Source organism: Hippichthys cyanospilos, chromosome 6 (assembly GCF_059441005.1).
Source record: "Hippichthys cyanospilos isolate Australia breed blue-spotted pipefish chromosome 6, RoL_Hcya_1.0, whole genome shotgun sequence".
NCBI classification, from domain to species: domain Eukaryota; kingdom Metazoa; phylum Chordata; class Actinopteri; order Syngnathiformes; family Syngnathidae; genus Hippichthys; species Hippichthys cyanospilos.
The window spans coordinates 19134728-19156918 of NC_142374.1; the positions used below are offsets into that span (position 1 = coordinate 19134728).

At 41.2% G+C, this 22191-nt stretch overlaps 3 protein-coding genes and 3 non-coding genes across 6 annotated transcripts; 2 read left to right on the plus strand and 4 right to left on the minus strand.

The window, feature by feature from the left end:
- Positions 1–1427: 1427 nt before the first annotated feature.
- On the plus strand, positions 1428–6376 carry LOC148422634 (potassium voltage-gated channel subfamily A member 1-like). The gene is made up of 2 exons (XM_088417576.1): positions 1428–1690; positions 2123–6376. The coding sequence occupies exon 2, from the start codon at positions 2344–2346 to the stop codon at positions 3820–3822; it is 1479 nt and encodes a 492-aa protein (XP_088273702.1). The 5' UTR covers positions 1428–1690; positions 2123–2343; the 3' UTR covers positions 3823–6376.
- Positions 6377–14546: 8170 nt separating this feature from the next.
- golt1bb (golgi transport 1Bb) lies at positions 14547–16679 on the minus strand. The gene is made up of 5 exons (XM_088417313.1): positions 16479–16679; positions 15800–15891; positions 15557–15735; positions 15397–15478; positions 14547–14938 (listed from the first exon to the last, which is right to left on the minus strand). The coding sequence occupies exons 1-5, from the start codon at positions 16501–16503 to the stop codon at positions 14900–14902; spliced, it is 417 nt and encodes a 138-aa protein (XP_088273439.1). The 5' UTR covers positions 16504–16679; the 3' UTR covers positions 14547–14899.
- A 388-nt stretch (positions 16680–17067) lies between these two features.
- slc35b4 (solute carrier family 35 member B4) lies at positions 17068–21217 on the plus strand. Its single transcript, XM_088417842.1, has 10 exons — positions 17068–17276; positions 17788–17901; positions 17985–18087; positions 18566–18615; positions 18681–18762; positions 18853–18913; positions 19441–19550; positions 19673–19748; positions 20585–20660; positions 20737–21217. The coding sequence occupies exons 1-10, from the start codon at positions 17200–17202 to the stop codon at positions 20963–20965; spliced, it is 978 nt and encodes a 325-aa protein (XP_088273968.1). The 5' UTR covers positions 17068–17199; the 3' UTR covers positions 20966–21217.
- Positions 21218–21552: 335 nt separating this feature from the next.
- LOC148422637 (5S ribosomal RNA) lies at positions 21553–21671 on the minus strand. The gene has a single exon (XR_015866016.1). It is a non-coding gene; the product is annotated as a 5S ribosomal RNA (ribosomal RNA).
- Positions 21672–21802: 131 nt separating this feature from the next.
- Positions 21803–21921, minus strand: LOC148422638 (5S ribosomal RNA). Its single transcript, XR_015866018.1, has one exon. It is a non-coding gene; the product is annotated as a 5S ribosomal RNA (ribosomal RNA).
- Positions 21922–22051: 130 nt separating this feature from the next.
- On the minus strand, positions 22052–22170 carry LOC148422639 (5S ribosomal RNA). Its single transcript, XR_015866026.1, has one exon. It is a non-coding gene; the product is annotated as a 5S ribosomal RNA (ribosomal RNA).
- Positions 22171–22191: the final 21 nt, after the last annotated feature.

Consider the following 22191-nt stretch of genomic DNA (forward strand, 5'->3'; position numbering starts at 1 on the left):
CTTTGCCTCTACACCCAATTTGCGATATGAGCAATTGACTTTAAAATGACTTTGGCGGAAACATTATGTCCCGGCACATTTCACAAAGATTTTTTTTTCATTTTATGATGAGTCAGCAAGGACACACGCACATGCACACACACACGCACACACACATTATTAACAAATACAATAAAATGAATGATTCTTCAAGCACATTATATACTGTGGAAAAAAAAATCACAACAAAAACGAAACAAATAACAGTGTTGTATGCCAAAATTTCACTTCAATTTGAAAGGAAACGTATCATGAATACAATGCTAGTCACATTGTGCAAAACAGTTCTCTTCTAATGCAACCTATTTTTCAATTATGTTCCTTCTATGAAATTTCCCCCTAACATGAGAATATCTGATTTTGAAAGAAAAAATAAAATAAAACAATAAAAAGTACTGTTCCATCCTGTTTGATGAGATAAACTTAGGAACTACATTTGTAGTGATATCGCCATTTGTATTCGGAAACTTCAGAAAATAGATCATGTAACACCTGTGTTATTTTTGGCACAAATGACAATGCGCACAAAACTTGACAGAACAAAAGCATACAATCTTTTGCAAAAGACTCATTATAATCCAAATCAGCAATAGCTTGTTTCATCTTCCAATAAATTTACTCTTAATTTGAAAACCAAACTGTACTATTCTATATATATATATATATATATATATATATATATATATATATATATATACAACCCCCCATTTGACGACGACTAACATATTCTATTTTGATAATGACTCTTCTGACAATGAATTTTACTCCTTTTTTTTTAATTGGCATCCTGTATGATCGAAAAGATGCAAAGTATCATTTGATTTAGTGTTCAAGCGAATCCTGTTCTTAAACAGAGATCCAATTTGTTTTCTGTTTTCCCCTTTGCGCTGTTTTGCCCCTGCTGGCTCTGCTGGTGCATGCATCCACCACGCAACTTGTGTTCCTGCTGCTTTCAAGAGTCGCTCTGCATTGCGTCGAAAGCTCCAACTCCTCCTCTCTCTCTCTCTCTCTCTCTCTCTCTCTCTCTCTCTCTCTCCCTCTCTCTCTCTCTCTCTCTCCATTGCTCTCTCTTTATCACTTGCTCTTACTGCTACTGCCTCTCTCCTCCCTCCTCCATCCATCCGTGCCTCCACTTGCGTGTAGAAACGTTGCAGAGGAAACATTCCCTCCATCAGCTGTGCATTTCTTCTTCTTCTTTCCACCTTTTCAACGTTGGCCGCCCCCCTAGATCCCCCCCCCCCCCCCCCCCGCCCCCTCAAAAAAAAAAATGGGAGCTTCTCGCGCGCAGGCTCTCCCAATGCTTTCTGCTGATGTCTGGATAATGTCAAGGGCTGCCGTATGGCTCCTTTAATGTAGCAGCCCCCCTCCCTCCCCCCCCTCCCCTTTTGGAATTGCAGCGTAAAAAAAGCACACGCAAAAAGCCACATCTCCTCCCGCAGTGCACTGTGAGGGATCTCCAGCTTCCTCCTCCTCCTCCTCCTCCTCTTGCATCCCGGCAGCCATGTGATTATTTTGCTTTTTTTTTTTTTTTTATTGTTGTTGTTTTTCCTAAAACTGGACCGGAGCTGACATGTGAAACACTTCACATGGGCGCTTTGACCAGAGCGCAAGAAGCCTCGGAGACCCCCTCATTCGCCAACGTCACCCCGAGGTAAGACACGTAAAAGTAGCGTCCGGTTCTCTTGCATGTTTGGGACTGTAAAAGCTGCCACGCCTGTGCGCCTTTTATAAAAATGAAAAAAAAAAAGCTCCGTTATGAAATGTTATGCGTCAAAAACTGCGGGTAGCGTATGCCCTTTGAGCTCCGAACCGGTGCCATGCCTCCAAACTGCAGTGACGAAGCAACCGCGGTGACGGGAATACTTTTTGAAAAGCCGAGTGTGCTAGTGTGTGTAAGCCCTCACTAATTGAGCCTGGAAGTAAATATATAAATAAGTAAAGTGGAGAAAATGCTGAGCAGGCAGATATCTTTCTGTGTTCGCTGTTTGATCCCATTATTCCCCCCACCCCCTCACCACCACCACCTCCCTCCTCCTCCTGCTCCTTCTGCTTCCCTCTCTCTCCCTTGCTCTCCCTCTCTCAGCGGTGTTGGAGAGCAGCAATGGTCAAGTCAGCGAGAACCGCAGTGGAGCCGCACTGAGGCAAATCCAGCCAAGCAGCCCCTCGTGTCCCGGGGGTGGGTGGCCGTTCCAAGCACTTTAAGGGGCGCGGGAAACCAACAAGGTCCCAATCGGTCCCCGACCCGCACACCTGCGCTCTCAGACTGACAGCATCCCAAGTCGTACCTCCAAACACTCGCCCACAATGACGGTGGTCTCAGGGGATAACGTTGACGAGACCTCGGCCGTGCCGGGTCACCCCCAGGACGCCTACCCGCCTCCCGACCACAACGACCACGAGTGCTGCGAGAGGGTGGTCATCAACATAGCCGGTCTCAGGTTTGAGACACAGCTCAAGACCCTCTCCCAGTTCCCGGAAACGCTGCTGGGCAACCCCAAGAAGCGCATGCGCTACTTTGACCCCCTACGAAACGAGTACTTCTTCGACAGGAACCGGCCCAGCTTTGACGCCATCCTGTACTACTACCAGTCCGGAGGTCGTCTGAGAAGGCCCGTCAACGTCCCCCTGGACATGTTCTCGGAGGAGATCAAGTTCTACGAGCTGGGGGTGGATGCCATGGAGAGGTTCAGAGAAGACGAGGGTTTCATCAGGGAAGAGGAGCGACCCCTGCCCGAGAAGGAGCTCCAGCGTCAGATCTGGCTTCTTTTCGAGCACCCGGAGAGCTCAGGCACGGCCAGGGGCATCGCCATCGTGTCCGTCATGGTCATCCTCATTTCCATCGTCATATTTTGTTTGGAGACTTTACCCCAGCTCAAGGAGGAGCCCATGGGCCACCTGGAGACCGTCGGCAACGTCACCACCTACTACAAGCCGAACATCCTCACGGACCCCTTCTTCGTCATCGAGACGCTCTGCATCATCTGGTTCTCCTTCGAGTTGATAGTCCGCTTTCTGGCGTGCCCCAGCAAGCCGGCCTTCTTCAAGAACATGATGAACACCATTGACATTGTGGCCATCATCCCCTACTTCATCACGCTGGGCACCGAGCTGGCCGAAGACCCCGACACCGAGGGCGTGGGGGAACAGGCCACGTCTCTGGCAATACTCAGGGTGATCCGTTTGGTCAGAGTCTTTCGGATCTTCAAACTTTCCCGACACTCCAAAGGACTGCAGATTTTAGGCCAGACCCTCAAGGCCAGCATGCGGGAGCTGGGACTGCTCATCTTCTTCCTGTTCATCGGCGTCATCTTGTTCTCCAGCGCCGTCTTCTTCGCCGAGGCGGAGGAGCAGGGCTCTTATTTCAGGAGTATCCCCGACGCCTTCTGGTGGGCGGTGGTCTCCATGACCACCGTGGGGTACGGCGACATGGTCCCAGTCACCATCGGGGGCAAGATTGTGGGGTCTCTGTGCGCCATCGCCGGCGTGTTGACCATCGCGTTGCCCGTGCCCGTCATAGTGTCCAACTTCAATTACTTCTACCACAGGGAAACGGAGGGCGAGGAGCAAGCTCAGCTGCTCAACGTCAGCAATCCCAACATCCCGTCCGACACCAACTCCAGCCGCCGCAGCTCCTCCGTCGTCAGCAAGTCAGAGTATATGGAGATCGACGGCGACCTGAACAACAGCATCGACAACTTCCGGGAGGCCAACCTCAGAACTGGCAACTGCACTATAGCCAACCAGAACTGTGTGAACAAGAACAAGCTTCTCACAGATGTTTAGAAACCAGAACGGAGCCGGAGCGGGCTAACCGGTTAGCTTGGCTACAAAACCCCTTAGACAAGAAGCTAACACCGTTAGAGTAGAAAACACTTAGATAGGCTAATCAATTCTTCTAATCCTGCAAGTATGTACCCCCGTCCAAACTAAAGAAGTATTGATAACCCCCCCATATACACAACTAGGTGTTAGGATGCAGAGCACACTCTTGTCTTATCAGGCAATATAATGCATGGAATACCGAGAACCAATGCAGCGGAAAAGTCATCGCAAACTGGAAAAGAAGCTACACGACAAGTTGGATCATCCCTCCGGTTCTTACCCCTCCCCCTCCCCCCCCTTTGGAGGATCTAACCATTCTACAAAAAGCACCTTACAGGAGGAGGACCGACCTAGACGTAAACATGTCCGCCCGCTTTCCGGGATTTTTGCGGTGGGACGGCGGCCGGCAGGGCCACCTGCGGTGCGGTGCGGTGCGGCGCCACGAGCTTCACGCATGATGACTGACTTTCCATTTTGACGCATGCAACCAGACCTATACAAACTTACCGTCACAGAGAGGATTGGTCCTCCCCCCCCTTACCATCTTTTTGCACCAAATGCACCGGATGAGGGTTTTCGTTGAAGTGTTTGGAAACGACGGATCAGGGATGGGGACACTTCGGAAATGAGATCATAGCATGAGAAAACGTAACCTGCATTATTCGGTACTTTTGTATCCTGGCATATTTAATGCATGACGTGAGTAAGCAGCTTGTCGCAACTCAGGCACTCTGAGGTGTCCTTTTTCGGTCAGGGAGGCGAAAGGAAACCCCAAAATGCATCGCATTCCGAATATATCCCGAGCCACAATTTAGCCACACGAAGACAACCAAGTAACCACGAACCGAACGGCATTTAATCATCAAGTAAGTTACAATAGTGCAGTGCATGAGCCTTGGTTCCAATAGGAATTTTGCTTCCATTTCCACATCCGGCTTGCTTTTGGACACCAGATTGGGGACATATGGAACCATTGGAAGTCTTGGGACATGAGTTGCTAGTGCCTTTAATTCCGCTCGCCGCCAGGACCGGTGGAAGTGCCTCTCGGCGGTCACGGGACTTGGGAGGTTGAGCGGCGCTGCTTGAGATCTTAGTCGTGACGAAGAAGAACCCTGAGCCGGACGAAACAAAGCCACATGGCGGCTCTCGCGCACAATTTCGGCTTCATGACCATTAACAAAGCGGCCGCGTAATGTACTTTCCATGTTTACCAATCCAAATCAAAAGGGAATATTTACAGGTTTTGGCCATCATTTATTCATGCCGGCCGGGCTTTTCTTCTTTGCTTGCTTGGTTGCTTGGTTTTGTGCTCCGCGCATCCAAACAGGGTCTCTACCTCAGTCGGGTCGCTCCTAGCGAACTTGCTGCATAGGCGCATGCAAGCTTCCATGCAGGGCTACCTTCCTTCTTCCCCGGATTTCTTCCTCCCGTTTTTATACCCCTCCTAAAGTTACTCTTTCCTTTCTGATCATTCCTTACTTTTTCTTTCCTTCCATACTTTTTCCTTCTACTCCTTGCTTCGGTTTCTTCTTCCTTTCTCCCTTGATTGCTTTCTTCCTTCCTTCTCTCCTTCCATCCATTTGTTCCTTCCATCCGTACTAGTTTCCTTCCTTCCTTGCTTCTTTTCTTCCCGCCGAGCCTTTCTTGATTACTTCCTTTCATTCTTCCTTCTCGCTTTCCTACCTTCAATAGTTCTTTTCCTTTCATTGTCCTTTCCTTCCATTTTGTTCTCTTTTACCTTTCTTCCATGCTGTATTCCTTCCCTTCTTCCTTTTTCCATACTTAATTCCGTCCTTTTTTCCAGCTTCCTTCCGAGCTTCCTTGTTTCCCTCAATTTTTCCTTCTTTTCTTCCGTTGTTATTCTTTGCTTCCATGTTTTGGGTTCTCCTACCTTCATTCCTTCGGTTGTCATTTCCTTATCTTTTCTCTACCTACCTACCTTCCTTCCTTCCTTCCTTTCCTTAATTCCAACCTTCCTTCCGTTCTTCCTTCATTGTTTCCTTCATTTTTTCCTTCTTTTCCTTTCATTATTCTTCTTTCTTTCCATCCTTTGTTCTGTCCTACCTTCATTCCTTCCAGTGTCCTTTCCTTCATCACCTTTTCTCTACCAAGCTTCCTTCATTCCGAATTTTTTCATTCCTTGCAATGTTTACCTTCCATCCTTTGTTTTTCCCTACCTTCCATCGCTCCTTCTTTGGGACATACTTCATTCCTTCCTTCAATACGTCCTTCATTATTTCAATAACCTTACTTTTTTCATTCCTTGCATTCTTTCCTTCCAGCCTTTGTTCTTCTCTTCCTTCCTTCCTTCCTTCCTTCCTTCCTTCCTTCCTTCCTTCCTTCCTTCCTTCCTTCCTTCCTTCCTTCCTTCCTTCCTTCCGCCATACTCCTTCCTTCCTTCCTTCCTTCCTTCCTTCCTTCCTTCCTCCCTTGCCTCCTTCCTTCCTTCCTTCCTTCCTTCCTTCCTTCCTTCCTTCCTTCCTTCCTTCCTTCCTTCCTTCCTTCCTTCCTTCAGCCATACTGCTCCTAATTGCAGTGGTGCAATATTGAATGTGAGCGTCCCAAAGTATCATCGCCTTCACATCAGCACTTAAGGGAAAAAAAAAAAGAAAAAGAAAAGGCACGGTCTCGTCATCACGCTTCATCTCTTTCCTTGTTTTTTTTTTTCAGTGACGCTACGCACAATCAGAATGCTGATTTGGAGAGAAATTGTTCTGACTCTCCATCCTGAGGGACTCTTTTGGACGTTGGTTCCTCGAATGCATGCAAGCTCCATCTAGGCATGCGCGCGCGTGTGTGTGTATGCGTGTTGGTGTGTATGTGTGTGTGCGTTTGTGTCTCACACACGCACACAAAGACATGATGGCTCAACATCATTCATTGCATCTCTCGGGCATTAAAGTACACACAGCAGTGCTCTCTTTGCACATTTTTTTGCCATTTGAAAATATTTAATTTCTATTATTTATCTATTTATTTTATATTTTAATGTATTCTACTACCCGGTATTTTACTTCTTACTTACAAGCCTTTTTTAATTTCTTTATGTATTTTTTTACCTTTCAACAATAGTTTTCAAACATTGTAGAAAAGACTGACTGCAAGTATGGAACTTTGTGACATCAACTCATCAAATCAGAAAAATAAAATTGTCATCTATTTTATATTATTTTCAATTAGTATCATTTATTTTACAGTATATATGTGTGTGTGTGTGTGTGTGCGAGTGCCTGTGTGGAGTACTGCAGTGTTGTTTGAAAGTCACCGTCTTACTGCAGTGTCTGCCCTTCATGGTGCTCAGGCAGTATCACATTTTGTTGTTTCTCCTCCGCTTCATACATTGTTGTCAGCTGGTTGGTTCGATTTTGATTGGGGGGGGGGATAGTTTTCAACTGGGGTGGGGGGGGGGGGCGTCCTGGTAAATTGACTAACTTTGTACTGTATTGCTGACTCAGACACGGTCAACCTTGCACAAGTGACAACATAGCGACGATGTGATGCCATTCCAACGCTGCTATGCGTCCAACTCCCCTCAACAAAACATGCACTTGGAACAGCAATACATTATGTCGGACGTTTTACTTGAGCGTTTGTGCATGTGATTGTGTGTGAGTGTGTGTGCGTGTGTGTCTGTGTAAAGATAGGTAAAAACGAGTCTATTTTTGAACACCGCCAACAAGAGAGCTGGTAAAAAGCGCACATTTGCGGCTCAACAATTGCCATTGTCAAATTTCCCAGTAGAATTGAGCCATTGAGAGCTAGAGTGGGCTAACTCCAATTGCAAATTACAAAAATAATTATTATTATTATTGTTATTATTAGAAGCAGGATTTATAATTATAATTATGTATTTATTTATTTAAATACGGAATGCAACATTGGACTGCCCCCACAGGTCAAAAGTCTTCATTTTTAAGTGGATGGGCGAGTGTCAGTTTCAAATTGGTTACCCGGAAAAAAAAAAAAAAGAAACAAACAAAGTGGCAGCTCTTGGTAATTGGTCACACCTTTTGTCTTTGATTGGTTGTTTGTTCTAAGAATGTGATGCTTTTTTTCCCAAAACAACAATTTATTTTAACAGGGTGTCAATGGTTTTCAATGGCAGGAGCAGTATGTATAGTTCTTCTTTTCAAGTGAAGAGCAAACTAATTAGAACATGAAGCAACATTGCCTAATTGCTTTAAAGTGACTCCTTTACAAAACTTTGTATTTTGATATGTTCTATATGTTCATTAATCATTACTTGATGCACTTTTCAAACAGTTGAGCCAAAAATAAAACAGATGATCTATGTCCTGGCTTTTGTAACTGAAACACATCTAGAGATAGTGCTACAAATGTAGTTCTAAAGTTTAATAAATCTGTTTTAAGTCTTTTTTTTTCCCCAAAAAAATGTTTTGCACTGGTTGGAAGATACTTGATTGTAAAAATATTTCACAAGGGGGTATATTATTTAAAAAGGTTAAGAACCACTGGGCTACTTTATACAGATTCATTGAATGAATTTGACAACAACAACAAAAAAAATACATCTGCAAATTCAGGAAGGCGGAGTTGGCTCACTTTCATTCTTGGTGGTTTGGTGAAGGCACTTACGGATGACCATTACCTGCTGAACAAGTCCTGTTTTTCAAATAATTCCCTTGCTATCGACAGAAGAATAAAATCACCCATGAAAAGATCATAAACACGTATGTATTGCAGTCACATATGACAACAGGGCCAGTATGCCGTCTGCTTTTATTGATTTTTCCGTTGTGGCACATGTATGAGTGAGACATTACTACTGAAAAAAAGAGATTTTGTTTTTCTGCTTTTTTTGTCGTTTTTGTTGTTATTTTCCGCAAATTCCACCGCAAAAAAAAAAAAAAAAACGCTCTAATGAATTGTATTGCATGGTGCAACGACGACTGCATGAGCTTTGCCTTTCGACTATGAGACATGCTGTATTTTCTTTCCTCCACACGTTCCTCTTCTGATCATTTTGGAAAACGAAACCCTTGCCTCCATATGCGCCCACCTTGCCGGAGTTGCACGGACGCCGCCGGGGTTTCTGGCGTGGCATCCGTTCAGGGTTTTGCTGGCAAAAAGAGGCGAGCGAGGACATTCAAGGGCTTTAAGTAGTTCCTCACACTGAACTCTTTCCAATGAAAAAACACACACACACATACGCACACACACAAACGCCGCCGCTGAGTCCTTTGGCGTTGGACTGATGTGACAGATGGCGGCATGCAGGCCACTTTGGAGCAAAAAAAAAAAAAAAAAAAGGACTTTGGAAGTTTTTTTTTTCGCGCCCCAAGCAAAGCAAACTGATTGTATCCACGCATCATTGTCATGTTGTGTTAATTGAGATTATGCGAATGTGTGTGAAGACAGGCATGGTCTATGATCTATGCAAGGGTATTCATTCCTTTTAGTTTTTTAGTTTTATTATGTCACTTTTGATTTCATCTTCTATTTACTCTAATAAATTTTTAAGGATCCGCTGGTGTTTTGTTGTTTTCAAGTCGAGAAATGGGAATAATCTTATATACTGTATATATATATATATATATATATATATATATATATATATATATATATATATATATATATATATATATATATATATATATATATATATATATATATATATATATATATATATATATATATATATATATGTATATATATATATATATATATATATATATATATATATATATATATATATATATATATATATATATATATATATATATATATATATATATATATATAGCCTTCTTTGTGTTTCTTGATAATCTCCAGCTTCGTTTCAATACTAATCATCTTCATACTTGTACCTTTAACATCTCTAGCAATCATGGGAAACATGGCTATCAAATTAAAGTTGGAATTAAGCACTAAAATGCACAATAAATACGATAGTGTAATCACTCATACGAGATCAAGACTTTAGCATGTCGGCATCTTAGTGACACAGAGTCGCCGACCAATAGCAGGCCAGCAATAAGAGCAATCAACTAAAAATGCCTGAAGAGGGAGGCAAAACAACATAAACACAGCCAACCCCACAGGTCATAACAGTTCTTGATGTCGTAGAGCGGGAAAAATGCTGTAAAGAGGGGACGGAAAAACTTACTATTCCACTTCGTAATGTGAAAAAAACGTAAGTCAGGGACGCCGTAACCCAGGGTTCCACTATATGTATGTATAAGGTTAAGGTAATGATTAATCATGGGTCAACTGTTTTCTGGGTTTGGTCTTGTGAAATTCAAAAGCTGAGCTGTGAATTGTTGTTACCATAGCATCAAGCACATATAATATGATTTTCAGCTAACAGCAAGTGGTAGTACACTTATTAAATGATTTTCAGAAGTACAAACGTTCTCATTTGTCGATAATTGTTTTATTTTGATGACTTAATCATTTTCAATGTATAATTAATACCTTTAAAAACACGTTTTGCGACTTGCTGTCAACTGAAAATGATAGCTCAGATTTTGAACATCACATTAGCAAACCTAAAAAGAAGAAGCCATGATGTCACATGTGATGTCAATTTCAGCTTGCAGCAAGCGATAAAACTTTTTTAAAAGCATTAATCATGCGCAAAAAATTAATTTAGTTTAGTTAGGTCAAACTTATTTTTGTTTACATTTTTACTGCTAAAAATGTAAATAAGATTAGCATCTCTTTAAAACAATGGCAATAGACCAATCAAAGGCAAGTATTTCAGGGTCATGACCTCTAGCATAACAAGTGTTGCTTTACTTGCGCTCATGGTGATTATTTATAGACAACCCTGAGAATAGTTGGCCTAATTTTTGCTCAGAATGATGTACAATTATTAAAAGGAGGACAAAATTAGCTCTATACTGAGAGCCGTTAATTAGAGATTCTCCAGCTACCAAAACAAAAACTGGGTAAAAAAGTACTGATTGTTTTCCAATCTTTTAAGGTAAATACAAAATACATGCACTGTTTGATTCTTTTAAAATGCTTATTTCAGGAAAATTAAATGTTTAATCAATATAAACGGTAGAGGTTTGACATTATTGTTCCATACCTTGAAATCTACCCAAGAGTTTTGATTCATTTTCTGTCTTCATGTGCAGTATTTTGCAAATTTTCTCTAAAAATCTGTGATATATTTGATATTCACAAAGCATTTTAACATTGGAGTTGGTGAGCTCGAATGCAGCAGCAGCTAAATGTTTCTCGCTACTTGGCAGCCAACATGCTAAGCTAGATGTGAGAATCCATTACGATGGTTGTGTCTCGTTAGCTCCACTGCCGTTATCTTGCTTCATCTTTGACGCCCCCATCAGCGTTTTGTCCTCTCAGCAACATTTCAAACAATCAATACGCTTGTCATGTAAGACAAATGTACTCGTATCGATCATCTCCACGCAACTTACTGACTAACTAACAGCTGTCTCCATGAAATATTCAGCTTGATTTCTGTCACTTGTTTAGCCAAGCTAGCACACAAGATGTTGCCGCTCCTTATTTGTGGACTAAAGTCATCATATTCTGTACTTAAGTATAAGTACAGATACTCATGTAAAAGAAAAAAAAATACTCTGGCATATGACAGACAGCTACATGGCATTTTTGCTAGTAGCATGTTGACACCTAACATAAAACATCCATCCATTTTTCTTTAGCCGATTATGCTCACCAAGGTGATTTCTTGTAACTTAAAAAAAGAGAAAAACTGTAATAAAAAAAAAATAGGGTAACAGGAAGGAAAAAGACATTACAAGCACTTTTCTAGGGTTGTTTTTGGGAGCCTGGACAGATAATTAGCATCTAATAGCGAGGCACCACTGTTTAGTAGAAGTAAAACGTGATTTAAAAAAATGAATAATTCAGCCACTTAAAAAGAAATCACCTTGAAGACTGTAACTAGATTCTACCACTGGAAGCGTTTGAGGAGACGCGGTGCCGACCATGCAGGCAGAATATGTGGGCACACACACACACACACACTTGAGGTGGCAAAATGATTCACTCCTACTTGTGGCAATGCTGTGAGAACATTGGGCTGCAGATGGTGAGTGTCTCTCTCGTTTCCTTTCTGTACGGTGACCTCAACGCAACGTGAGAGCCTCGTCCTCTGCAAATGCACCACTGCTCACTCTGCACACACGCAGACAGGCAGACAGACATCTACACATGTAGCACCCCCTCCCTGAGTCACACAGAAAATATTTTGCACCCCGACTGTCTAACGAGAGTACACAATGTAACCAAAATGTTAGAACGTATGACACATTGCAGCTCTGGTACCTTTGCCAAATGACATTCATGCTGTACGCATATTTTAAATCCATACAGTGTATTGTTTTTCAATATTGGGGGTTTCGTTATAACATTACTTTTTTTTGCTCAATGCATTGAGATTGGGTGTTAATTATATGCAAAAATGTGCTTTTTGCAGGCACGACTGCACAAAGGTGTCTCAAGATACATGTTTAGTCATTTCATAGACATGCTCTTATCTCAAATCATTGTAAATAATAGGAACGGGTGAGCACCGATACCTCATGTGTACGATTGGTACACAGGCAAAATATTTTAAGTGTGACTCTGGGGGGGGTGCTAAAGATCGAAACGTCTGTCTGCTCCCCTGCCGATAACTTTATCCGGTATCGGTGCTGATAACAACCATATTTCAAGGTATCAGTACTCGTGACGAATGTCAATAACGCAAAAACTAAAAGTGAGAAAGTACAAATGAACAATTATAAAGGTGTTTTTAAAAAGACCTGTCTAAAATTATGTCCCATTGTTTTTTTGTTTTGGGGGAAATATTTTGCATCAAAAGTACTATTAGAATCAGTACAAATAGTGACAACTTAAGAACTTAATATTTGAACTGGTCTGAGAAAAAAATAGTCTTGAGCATCCCATATATGTACCATATATACCGTATATTTTATATCAATGTATGTATATATGGTATTGAACAAAGTATTAAGAAGTTGTAGACATTTCTTCTAATATCGTATTGCAAACAATAATAATAAAATCTATGCATTGTATATGACTGCCAATGCTTCTTGCAGCCTCTCCATGTTAACAACACACACAAAAAATTTTTTTTGCGGGCACTATTAAGTGTCCTGTGCTGGAAAATTAAAAAAAAGACCCTGGCGCCGAAATTCCCTGACCCTCTCGCCTCTTTGTTGGAGCCCCCTATTCGCTGAGCTACTTCCTGTTTGCATTACCTCCATCAGGGTGGGCTGCTGACACGCTTGTTTAATTATTAAAGCAACAGCCATCATTTCCTTTCAGTGATGGCGAGCTGAGAGGCCATGGCCGCAGTCTTGCGAGATTACTCACAATCAAGATGCTTTAGAGAGGCTTTAGAGTTTTTACAAAATACCCTGCGAATTCCTTGCTGTACTGTGTAGTACTGTAATGTGCCACAACATATTGAGCTCCACTGGAAGAGAGAGAAGCTTTAAATTAGTCCAAAAAATGACTATAGTAGTTCAACATATCCAACTTAAGAAATGTGTGATGGTTTGGGGCTGCTTTGCTCCACAGGACCTGGACGACTTACTATGATTATTAGAAGCATGAAGTGCAAACAACACTGCAAAAACAGTGCAAAAAAAAAAAAAAGTAATATTTTTTTTAAGTATTCTATACATATTGGCTCAGTGTCTATACTGAAGTGAATAAAGTGCCCAATGAGCAGCGTTCCTCCTGTATGTCCTTGCGGCATCTCAGTTTACATGCAAGGTCTGGAGAAGCGGTGCGGTGTCAGCGCGATGCCAAAATGTAACAAATATCATGAAAGCAGACGCGGTCACCTTGCTGCAGACAAAGATCCCCATCAGTAAAAAAAATTTGGCATATTAAGTTTTAACATCGCCTCGGTTGTATGTATATATTCTTATGTTATATTAGATGTGGTCAGGCATCGGCACACACATTTTTAGGAAATGGTGATCAAAAAGGGGGAGTATTGCCAGAATTATTCATACAACTAATAAAAAATTAAATATGTACTTTATGGCTATAGCTAATATAATCTGTGAATTATTTTGATACTCAAATGATGAATTGGACAAAACCACATTTTAATCTACACCCCATTATTCAAAATGTATTAAAATTATCATATTGTAATTTATTATTAATATTAATATTTTAATATTGAAGATTTAATATTGTATTTATATAGCTATATAATTTTTCACACATACATAAATATATCATTTTGAATTAACAACATAATAAACACCAATTAATAGATTCAGCCTGTAAAAAGTCGGAAAATGATACAAGAAAAACATTGGTCATTGTCTTGCAAAGCAAAAGCACGTTTTTGATTCTATTTTGATTCAACAAAAGGAAAAATCAAGTTCAACAGAAGAAAATCAACAGAAATGTAAGAATGTGGAAAAGCAGAAATGTTTTAATTCAAATGCCGAAATTATGAATTGTCACATTTGATTTCATGATTAACTAAATGGGAGGGGGGGGGACAAAATAAATGGATGGATTTCATGTTTTTTTTCAAACGGGCTTTTTTTCTGATGTGAAGACTATGGCCACTAGAGGGCAGTAGAGCATATTCAACGGTATATTTTTAATACTTTTCTCATAAAACGTATTTAGGGTTCGTGTGTATTTTCCTGTGGATTGTCGCTAGTCGAGAGAATTAACAAATCATGTTGTTGTTTTTTTAAACACACTTTATTTCAGACATGTACTAACAACAACAACAAAACGACAGTAACAGCAACTGCAGTTAAAGACTTTTACAGTATATCAATAACATTGTAACATTTGGCTCACTATCCAACGTAAAAAAATAAAATAAAAGTCACAACAACATTATCTTTCACGTAGAAAATTCCAGTGAGAATTTCAGAATCCTGTTTCGGTCAGTCAAGTGGTTCCAATTGGAATTGGTCCACAAATAAGAGTCCTCTCATTCCTCCTCATTAGTTAAAACTGTATGACGTGTAGGATCAGTCACAACTCTGGAGCGCTAATAACAAAATATTTCCAGAAACATATTTTTGAGTCGTTATACCATGTTGTTGCTTTCACCAATTTTATCCACCAGCTGAAAAAGAAGAAGGATAAAGTCAATAAAGGCTATAAAAGTGTTTCTCAACTTTTTTCATGACTGTACCCTTGTGAAATATTTTTTCAGTCAATTATGACCGCAAACCTGTTTTAGTGCTGTGTCATTGGTGTTTGAATTTGGAACTACGTCTATAGTTCTCTAGGCGTAATGTATTCAGCAACTCCAGATGATAGATCATTTTTTGCAAATGAGTCACTAAAACACGATTCAGCAGTATGTTCAAGTTCCAGTTAATTTGCTATTATTTTGAAAAATATATATATAACATTCCTGTTACGCCGTTCATAAGAACTACATTAAATTTGCTGGTTGTTTTCTTCGCTTTGCGGTGAAAAACCCTGGCTTGTGGAGAAACCAACCCATGTTCTACTGTTGATTACTAAAGAATGTAAAAAGCTTGGTACAAACTTTTGAGTTGGATCAATGGTACTTACTGTTCTGATTCCTGGTAAACTAAGCAACGAGCCAAGCACGGGAATTCGCCTGATGAAACCCACAGCCACTGGGAAGAATCCCCTGCCGGTGCAAGAGAAGTACAATTTAAGAAGACTGGATCCAGTTCCAGATGAAATCTAACCTGTAAGTAAAATGGACCTAAATAAAAGGAAAAAGCCGTAGATCTCGAGGAGTACGCCGATGATGGGCCAGCCAATCAGAACGACAAACATGCCTCCTAAGAAGAAGCCGGTGGCTTTGGCTTTGTGACGCTGGAAGAAGAATCGAAACGTCCGCTCCAGACCGATGACGAAAGACAAACCCGAGACGAACAGAATCTGGAAGGTGAAAGTCGAAGATGAGGTAACAGTGGTATGATGCTCACGCTTGAGCCTAACTCACATTTCCAATGGCCAGCAGAGCTTTGTCAAAAAAGAGCATTATCCCAAAGATGAGGAAAAACACACCAAACCCCGTCAGACCCATTCCAATTTCTGCAGGGGGGGGGGGGGGGGGGGGGGGGGTGAAGGCACATAACACATGAACGAAAGTTACAATGTTTAGTTCTTATGTCAGTATTGCAGTGACCATCACATGAAAGTGACAAGCATCTTGAAGCAAGCAAGTTAAAAAATAACAACTATTAGAAGTGTGTTTTCATAAGTTTAAGTAGTTTAAGTATGATACAGAAGGAAAACTATACTTAAAAAGTGTACGTCTCGACATCACGGATTTTCACCTATAGCGAGTGCATTAGGAACGCATTTCCGCGATCGGGGGGGGGGGGGGGGGGGGGATAACAATAAAGGAAAAGTCGCAAGAAACGTAAAACAAAACCAGACAAAAACTACTAAAATATATTGTACAAGAATAAATGGTATGTGTTCTTGTACATTTCTCATATACACGTTTAATTAACTATTTTTAAACACGGGTCGTGACATCGTTACTTCCGCCTTTTGGTAACGTCATGAGACCCTCAGCCAATAGTATTAGAGCAGGCTACCGCCATACAAATAGATCAACCGGCGTTTACTGACAATATACAAACACAAAGAAGCGCGAAGTGTAAATGTCTTACTTTGCGAATCCGTGAGTGATATCATGTTGGCCGCGGCAGTTTTATGTATCTCTGGTGACCAAGTTTCGGGCGAATTCAAGCCCGCGGCAATTTGATGATGACGGGGATTAATCTGTTGATTCCTCACGGCACTGACTGGAGTGACGCTAGCGATTTAGTTAGCTAGTTGCCTCCAGTTACGCCACGTCCCTTGGACAAAGATCGTCTAATCGTGGACATTTTGGCGCCGCCCCACTTTGGTGTCAACTCTTTCAACTTTTAATATTGTGTTGATCTGCTTTAATTTCATTTTTTTTCTTGCACACAGTGTCGAGGCATTACGAAATATTAAATTATTTTTAATGTCAAAAACATATTCGTGGCGTGCTTTGTCGAGAAATCTTTGAGAGAATCTTATTTCAATGCAAATCCGCAATTGAGCTGACGCCATAATTTTAAAATATTTTAAGATTAATTACACCAAGATTTAGACTTAGTATTGCCCTTTGAACTGGATGTGTTTGAAATAATGAGGAAACAACGTCAAACGACGTATCGGTGTGCGCCGCTTTAATGAATGTGAACTACAACTCCCATGACCCTTTGCGAACCCGGAAAGGCGGATGTCGACGTGTGTAAAAGAATTCGCTTAGAAGCGAATTTGGATTTCGGCATGCTCTCGTTAATAGTTTCCTAGAACTTGCATTCCACACGCACACGCGGGTACCTGTTGTGAGCGGACATGGGTACCGCATTTGCAATTATTCTGGTTTTTGTCGGATGTTGTAGCAATGTGGTGTCTCTGGAGCTTCTTGCAAGGTTTGTGTTGCACACACATACAGCACACACTTGATTGGACTTGCTGAAATTAGGACCATGCAATGCAGCACTTAAGAGAATCTTTCAAATTGTGTATATCGTGGCTACTACGTTTACGATTTCATTACGTTACATGACCGAGGTTCAGTTTATTGCCCCCCAAACGTTTTAGTTTTAATACACTGGCATTGTATTCCCCTAAGTAAAACGCAAACTAAAAGAAAATGGTGGTGTTGTTTTTTTTCTGTAATCTGAGGACATTACAGTGCTTAATGACAAAGCATCTATCTGAAAGTGGGTCATGACTCATAATCTAATCTGTGTCAATTAATTATTGATGCATGACGTAAAATATTATAGAAAGATGCTTTCTGCATTATTTTGTGGAGGCTGGAATCAATTGGTATTTTTGTTTCAATGTGGGGCAAAATTTTTGATTATGATCATTTCTACTTCAAATTATTTTGGGAGGACAATGTTGGCCAATGCTTACTTTCCTATCATTCCTCAGAGAATTTCCAGGATGTGGCAACATCGTTACTTTTGCACAGTTTTTGTTCATCGCGTTAGAGGGATTTATCTTCGAGACGCGTTTGGGCAACAAGAAACCCGCCATCCCCATCAGGTGAGCAATTTAAAACTGTCATAATCAGGTATTCAAATCTGTCTGACATTTTTTTATCATTTTCTTTTTTATCTCCTTGCCAGCAACTATTTCATCATGGTGGCCATGTTCTTTGCGGTCAGTGTGATCAACAACTACGCACTCAACTTTAACATCGCCATGCCACTACACATGATTTTCCGATCGGTAAGAAGTGAGCAAAGATTAGATGTTGAGCTTTAACTTTTTTTGCCCCTCTTGACACACAACACATTTAGATTTATTACATCTAAGGCTTGGAAAAATTCGAATGAATTTTTGGGGCGGTACAAAAAAGAATTTTTTCTGCAAAATCCACCCACTTATCAATCTCAGATGCGGCCATTTTGCCACTTGCTGTCAACTGAAAATGACATCACAGTTGCTCAACGCTAAAAAAAGTCAACCAATCACAGCTCACCAGTTTTCTGACTTTTGTCATGTGACCTTCGCTAGCTGAGATGCGATTGGTCTTTATCCGAGCACCCTACAAACAGAATATGAATCAGAATACTCAGTTTAGATTTGGGATATTTTTTCGTCCTTTTGGAAAACGCACTGAATCGTAAAATTGTCAATTCAACCAATGAAACAAGTCGATGCTCCCCTCGATGTGTGATTATGCTGTGATGCCTTGTGTTTGCAGGGCTCGCTCATCGCTAACATGATCCTGGGGATTGTCATCCTGAAAAAAAGGTCGGCGCCCCTCACGTTATCTCCCTCCTGCCAACTTTCTGGTTCTGTCCTTCGTCTTTCCGCAGGTATCCGCCCAGCAAATATTTGTCTATCGCTTTAGTCTCCGCCGGCATCTTCATCTGCACCATCATGTCGGCAAAACAAGTGGTGAGTCAGGCGTGTGCGGTCACGTGATCTTCATGATCCTCATGGAAAGCCTTTCTATGCTCACTGCCTTTTTGCCATGCCTTTTCGAAGAACGTGGCCAACGAGGGCTCGGAGGAGCAAGGATTTTACGCCTTCATGCGCTGGCTTGTAGGTGAGCTCGCCTTGGGTTTTTTTTTTTTATCTTTAACATGTATAGATTGATAGTCGAACGCAGGAAATAAAAGGTCAATAAGTATTGTGTAATAATGTCTAATATATATATATATATATATATATATATATATATATATATAAAGTGAATCCCGAAAGCTCATGTTTTCTTTCTTTCCTAAGAATGCCTGGTGAATATTAAATATTAACAATAAATATTTGCATGCAATATGTGAGTGCAATTGTTATTCTCAGTGTGTTCTTTTGTTGTTCTTCACAGCATTGCTAGCTCTGGGGGATGTTAAGATTGGTTGTAATAAAGTCTAAATGAAACATCACATCTGCAATATAATGAGAAAAGGCTTGTTATATTTGGGAATTTGCAGCATGAGATTAAAAATGTGTATTTTTTTCTCAAAAGATTAATATCAAGATTATATATCTGAATATTGTCCTGGTAAAAGTTGTTGTCTCAATACTGTTTTACTTTGTACGCCTGACAAACGTGATTGGCCCTTGTCCATCTAGGAATCGGCATGTTGACATTTGCTTTGCTCATGTCGGCACGGATGGGAATTTTCCAGGAGATGCTCTACAAGAAGTACGGAAAACACCCAAAAGAGGCTCTTTTCTATAACGTGAGTACTCATTTTGTCTAAATTGCGAGTTTATCTGTGTGTGTTTTATGTCCAATGACATCATACTTCAGGTTCTTCTTATTATTTGCCCTGTATTTATGTATTTATTTTGTCTTTTGTAGCACTTTCTGCCCCTGCCAGGCTTCCTGCTCTTCTCCACGGATATTTACAACCACAGCGTCCTCTTCAGTCAGAGTAGTGAGTAGCAGCCACAAAACAAGATCATTTTCAGGCCAACCTTCTTTTTTTTTTTTAATCATTTACCCCCACTTCCGCTAAGTCTGATTCCAAGTATAATATCTAAAATAAATAGTGGCAATGAAGAAAAACATTAATCATGCAAAAGAAAAAAAATCCACAAATACACACTTGCTAAGAGTCACATAACAAAATTTAGCAACGAGTTGCTTCTTGTTCTGGTAAATTTGATTTTTTTTTTTTTTTGTTGTTTTTTTTTTTACTGCTCCTATCATTATGTAGAGCTATAAAGAGTGCTTATAAAAACAACATTTTAATTTTTTTTCCTTCCTTTTTGACAGTGTATTCCTTGGAAACATCTCTGAGGAAAAAGAATGTTCTCTCAAAAAAGACGTAAACATAAAAGGATCAAACTGTATTGAATATGATCAACTTTTTTTATTTTATCAAATAAAAGCTTTGAAATTCAGTGCTAACGGGTAATGCAAAACATAATAGCTGGTTTTGCTAATTCATCCAAAAAGTTGCACCAACTTTAAAAAATGCATTCAAATGCTACTTTAAATTAATATGTTTATTATACATAAGCCATGCAGGTGTCTTGTTCAGAAAATTTACTTTCGGCATTTATTTGAACTTTCAAATGGGTCAGTTTGACCCACAAAATAAAAAAAGAGTTAAAGACTGCTATAGAAACACAAAATGCAGTAAAGCATACAAGCAGCATAAAGCAAACCGCAATGACTCAAATTTGCCTGCAAAAAAAGTTTATGACCACTGAATATTTTAGCAAGCTACTGTTGTTGACACAGTAAACAAATATATTTCCTTCGCAGCTCCAGTGCTCGTTCCACTTATCCAAATGAAGGTTCCAATCATGTGGCTCTACCTGCTCGTCAACATCATCACGCAGTATCCTTTTTCGCCGTCCCTGCGTAGACCGAATCCCATTTCGCACCGTTGGCTGCCTTTAACCGCCGGCCCTCAGGTACGTGTGCATCCGCGGAGTCTTCATCCTGACCACCGAGTGCGCCTCGCTCACCGTCACCCTGGTGGTGACTCTGCGGAAGTTCCTCAGCCTCATCTTCTCCATCTTGTGCTTCCAAAACCCTTTCACGCCGTGGCACTGGGCGGGCACCGCCGTGGTCTTTGGGGGCACGCTGCTCTACACTGAGGTGTGGAGCAGCCTCACGGCGACCAGGAAGAAGGCCGAGTGACGCAAGTTTTATATTAGGCGCTTTTCAGCCTTTTTAAACCAGCGATGAGAAGAAAACGATAGCAAATAGTTTGTTGCTTTGCTTAAGTCCTTCTTTGTCAGGTACCTGTGTTTTACTTGCGTATTTATTTTTAGGAGTACAGTTCAATTTTATTCCCTACATTTTAAAACAGATGTTTGTACGTTTTGTCCTTGAATCAAATTAAGTTGAGCTCAAGAAGGTTGCATTACATTTGTTTTTTGATAGAGAAAATGGATGTCTGTCTTGTTGTCGTAAGCACTGAATTGTTTTTGTTTCATTTTAAGCGTTTTGCAAAAGCTTACAGCACCTGGTATTCCAAGATGGTCTCCCATGCAAGTACTAACCAGGACAGATCTTTCTTAACTTCCGAGATCGGGCGTTCTCAGGGTAATGAGGCCGTAAGCGACTGCTCTGTGTAGAATTTCCTGTTTTAATATCCACGCAAACAAGAGAGCGGGCGAAAAGGGGGAAACGAACCAAGAGTGCGGGTGAAAATGGGGCTCGTACCACTTTGCAGAAGTCGTCTCTGGTCCTTTTTGGAAAATGTATTTTGCGAGTGGTGGAAAAGCTTACAGCACCTGGTATTCCCAGGCGGTCTCCCATCCAAGTACTAACCAGGCCCGACCCTGCTTAGCTTCCGAGATCGGACGAGATCGGGCGTTCTCAGGGTAGTATGGCCGTAAGCGAGTGCTTCGTGCAGAATTTCCTGCTTTAAGAGTCATGCAAATAAGAGAGCGAGTGAAAAGGGGGCTCGAACCACTTTGCAACAGTTGTCTCTGGTCGTTTTTGGAAAATGTGTTCTGCGGGTGGTGAAAAAGCTTGCAGCACCTGGTATTCCCAGGCGGTCTCCCATCCAAGTACTAACCAGGCCCGACCCTGCTTAGCTTCCGAGATCGGACGAGATCGGGCGATCTCAGGGTAGTATGGCCGTAAGCGAGTGTACCGTGTAGAATTTCCTGCTTTAACAGTCATACAAATAAGAGAGCGGTTGAAAAGGGGGTTCGTATGACTGCAACCGTTGTCCTTGGTCCTTCTTTGGAAAGTGTGTTCTGCGGGTGGTGAAAAAGCTTACAGCACCTGGTATTCCCAGGCGGTCTCCCATCCAAGTACTAACCAGGCCCGACCCTGCTTAGCTTCCGAGATCGGACGAGATCGGGCGTTCTCAGGGTAGTATGGCCGTAAGCGACAACAAAATGTAGAATTTT

Excerpts from the sequence above, each read along its gene's own strand:
- LOC148422634 (XM_088417576.1), top strand. The coding sequence starts at position 2,344 with ATGACGGTGGTCTCAGGGGATAACGTTGACGAGACCTCGGCCGTGCCG.
- golt1bb (XM_088417313.1), bottom strand. The coding sequence starts at position 16,503 with ATGATATCACTCACGGATTCGCAAA. Across the intron at positions 15,892-16,478 it reads ATCACTCACGGATTCGCAAA|AAATTGGAATGGGTCTGACG; the intron begins GTAAGACATTTA and ends CCCCCCCTGCAG. Across the intron at positions 15,479-15,556 it reads GGCTTTTTCCTTTTATTTAG|GGGATTCTTCCCAGTGGCTG; the intron begins GTCCATTTTACT and ends TTGCACCGGCAG.
- slc35b4 (XM_088417842.1), top strand. The coding sequence starts at position 17,200 with ATGGGTACCGCATTTGCAATTATTCTGGTTTTTGTCGGATGTTGTAGC. Across the intron at positions 18,616-18,680 it reads ATTGTCATCCTGAAAAAAAG|GTATCCGCCCAGCAAATATT; the intron begins GTCGGCGCCCCT and ends GTCTTTCCGCAG. Across the intron at positions 19,749-20,584 it reads CGTCCTCTTCAGTCAGAGTA|CTCCAGTGCTCGTTCCACTT; the intron begins GTGAGTAGCAGC and ends TTTCCTTCGCAG.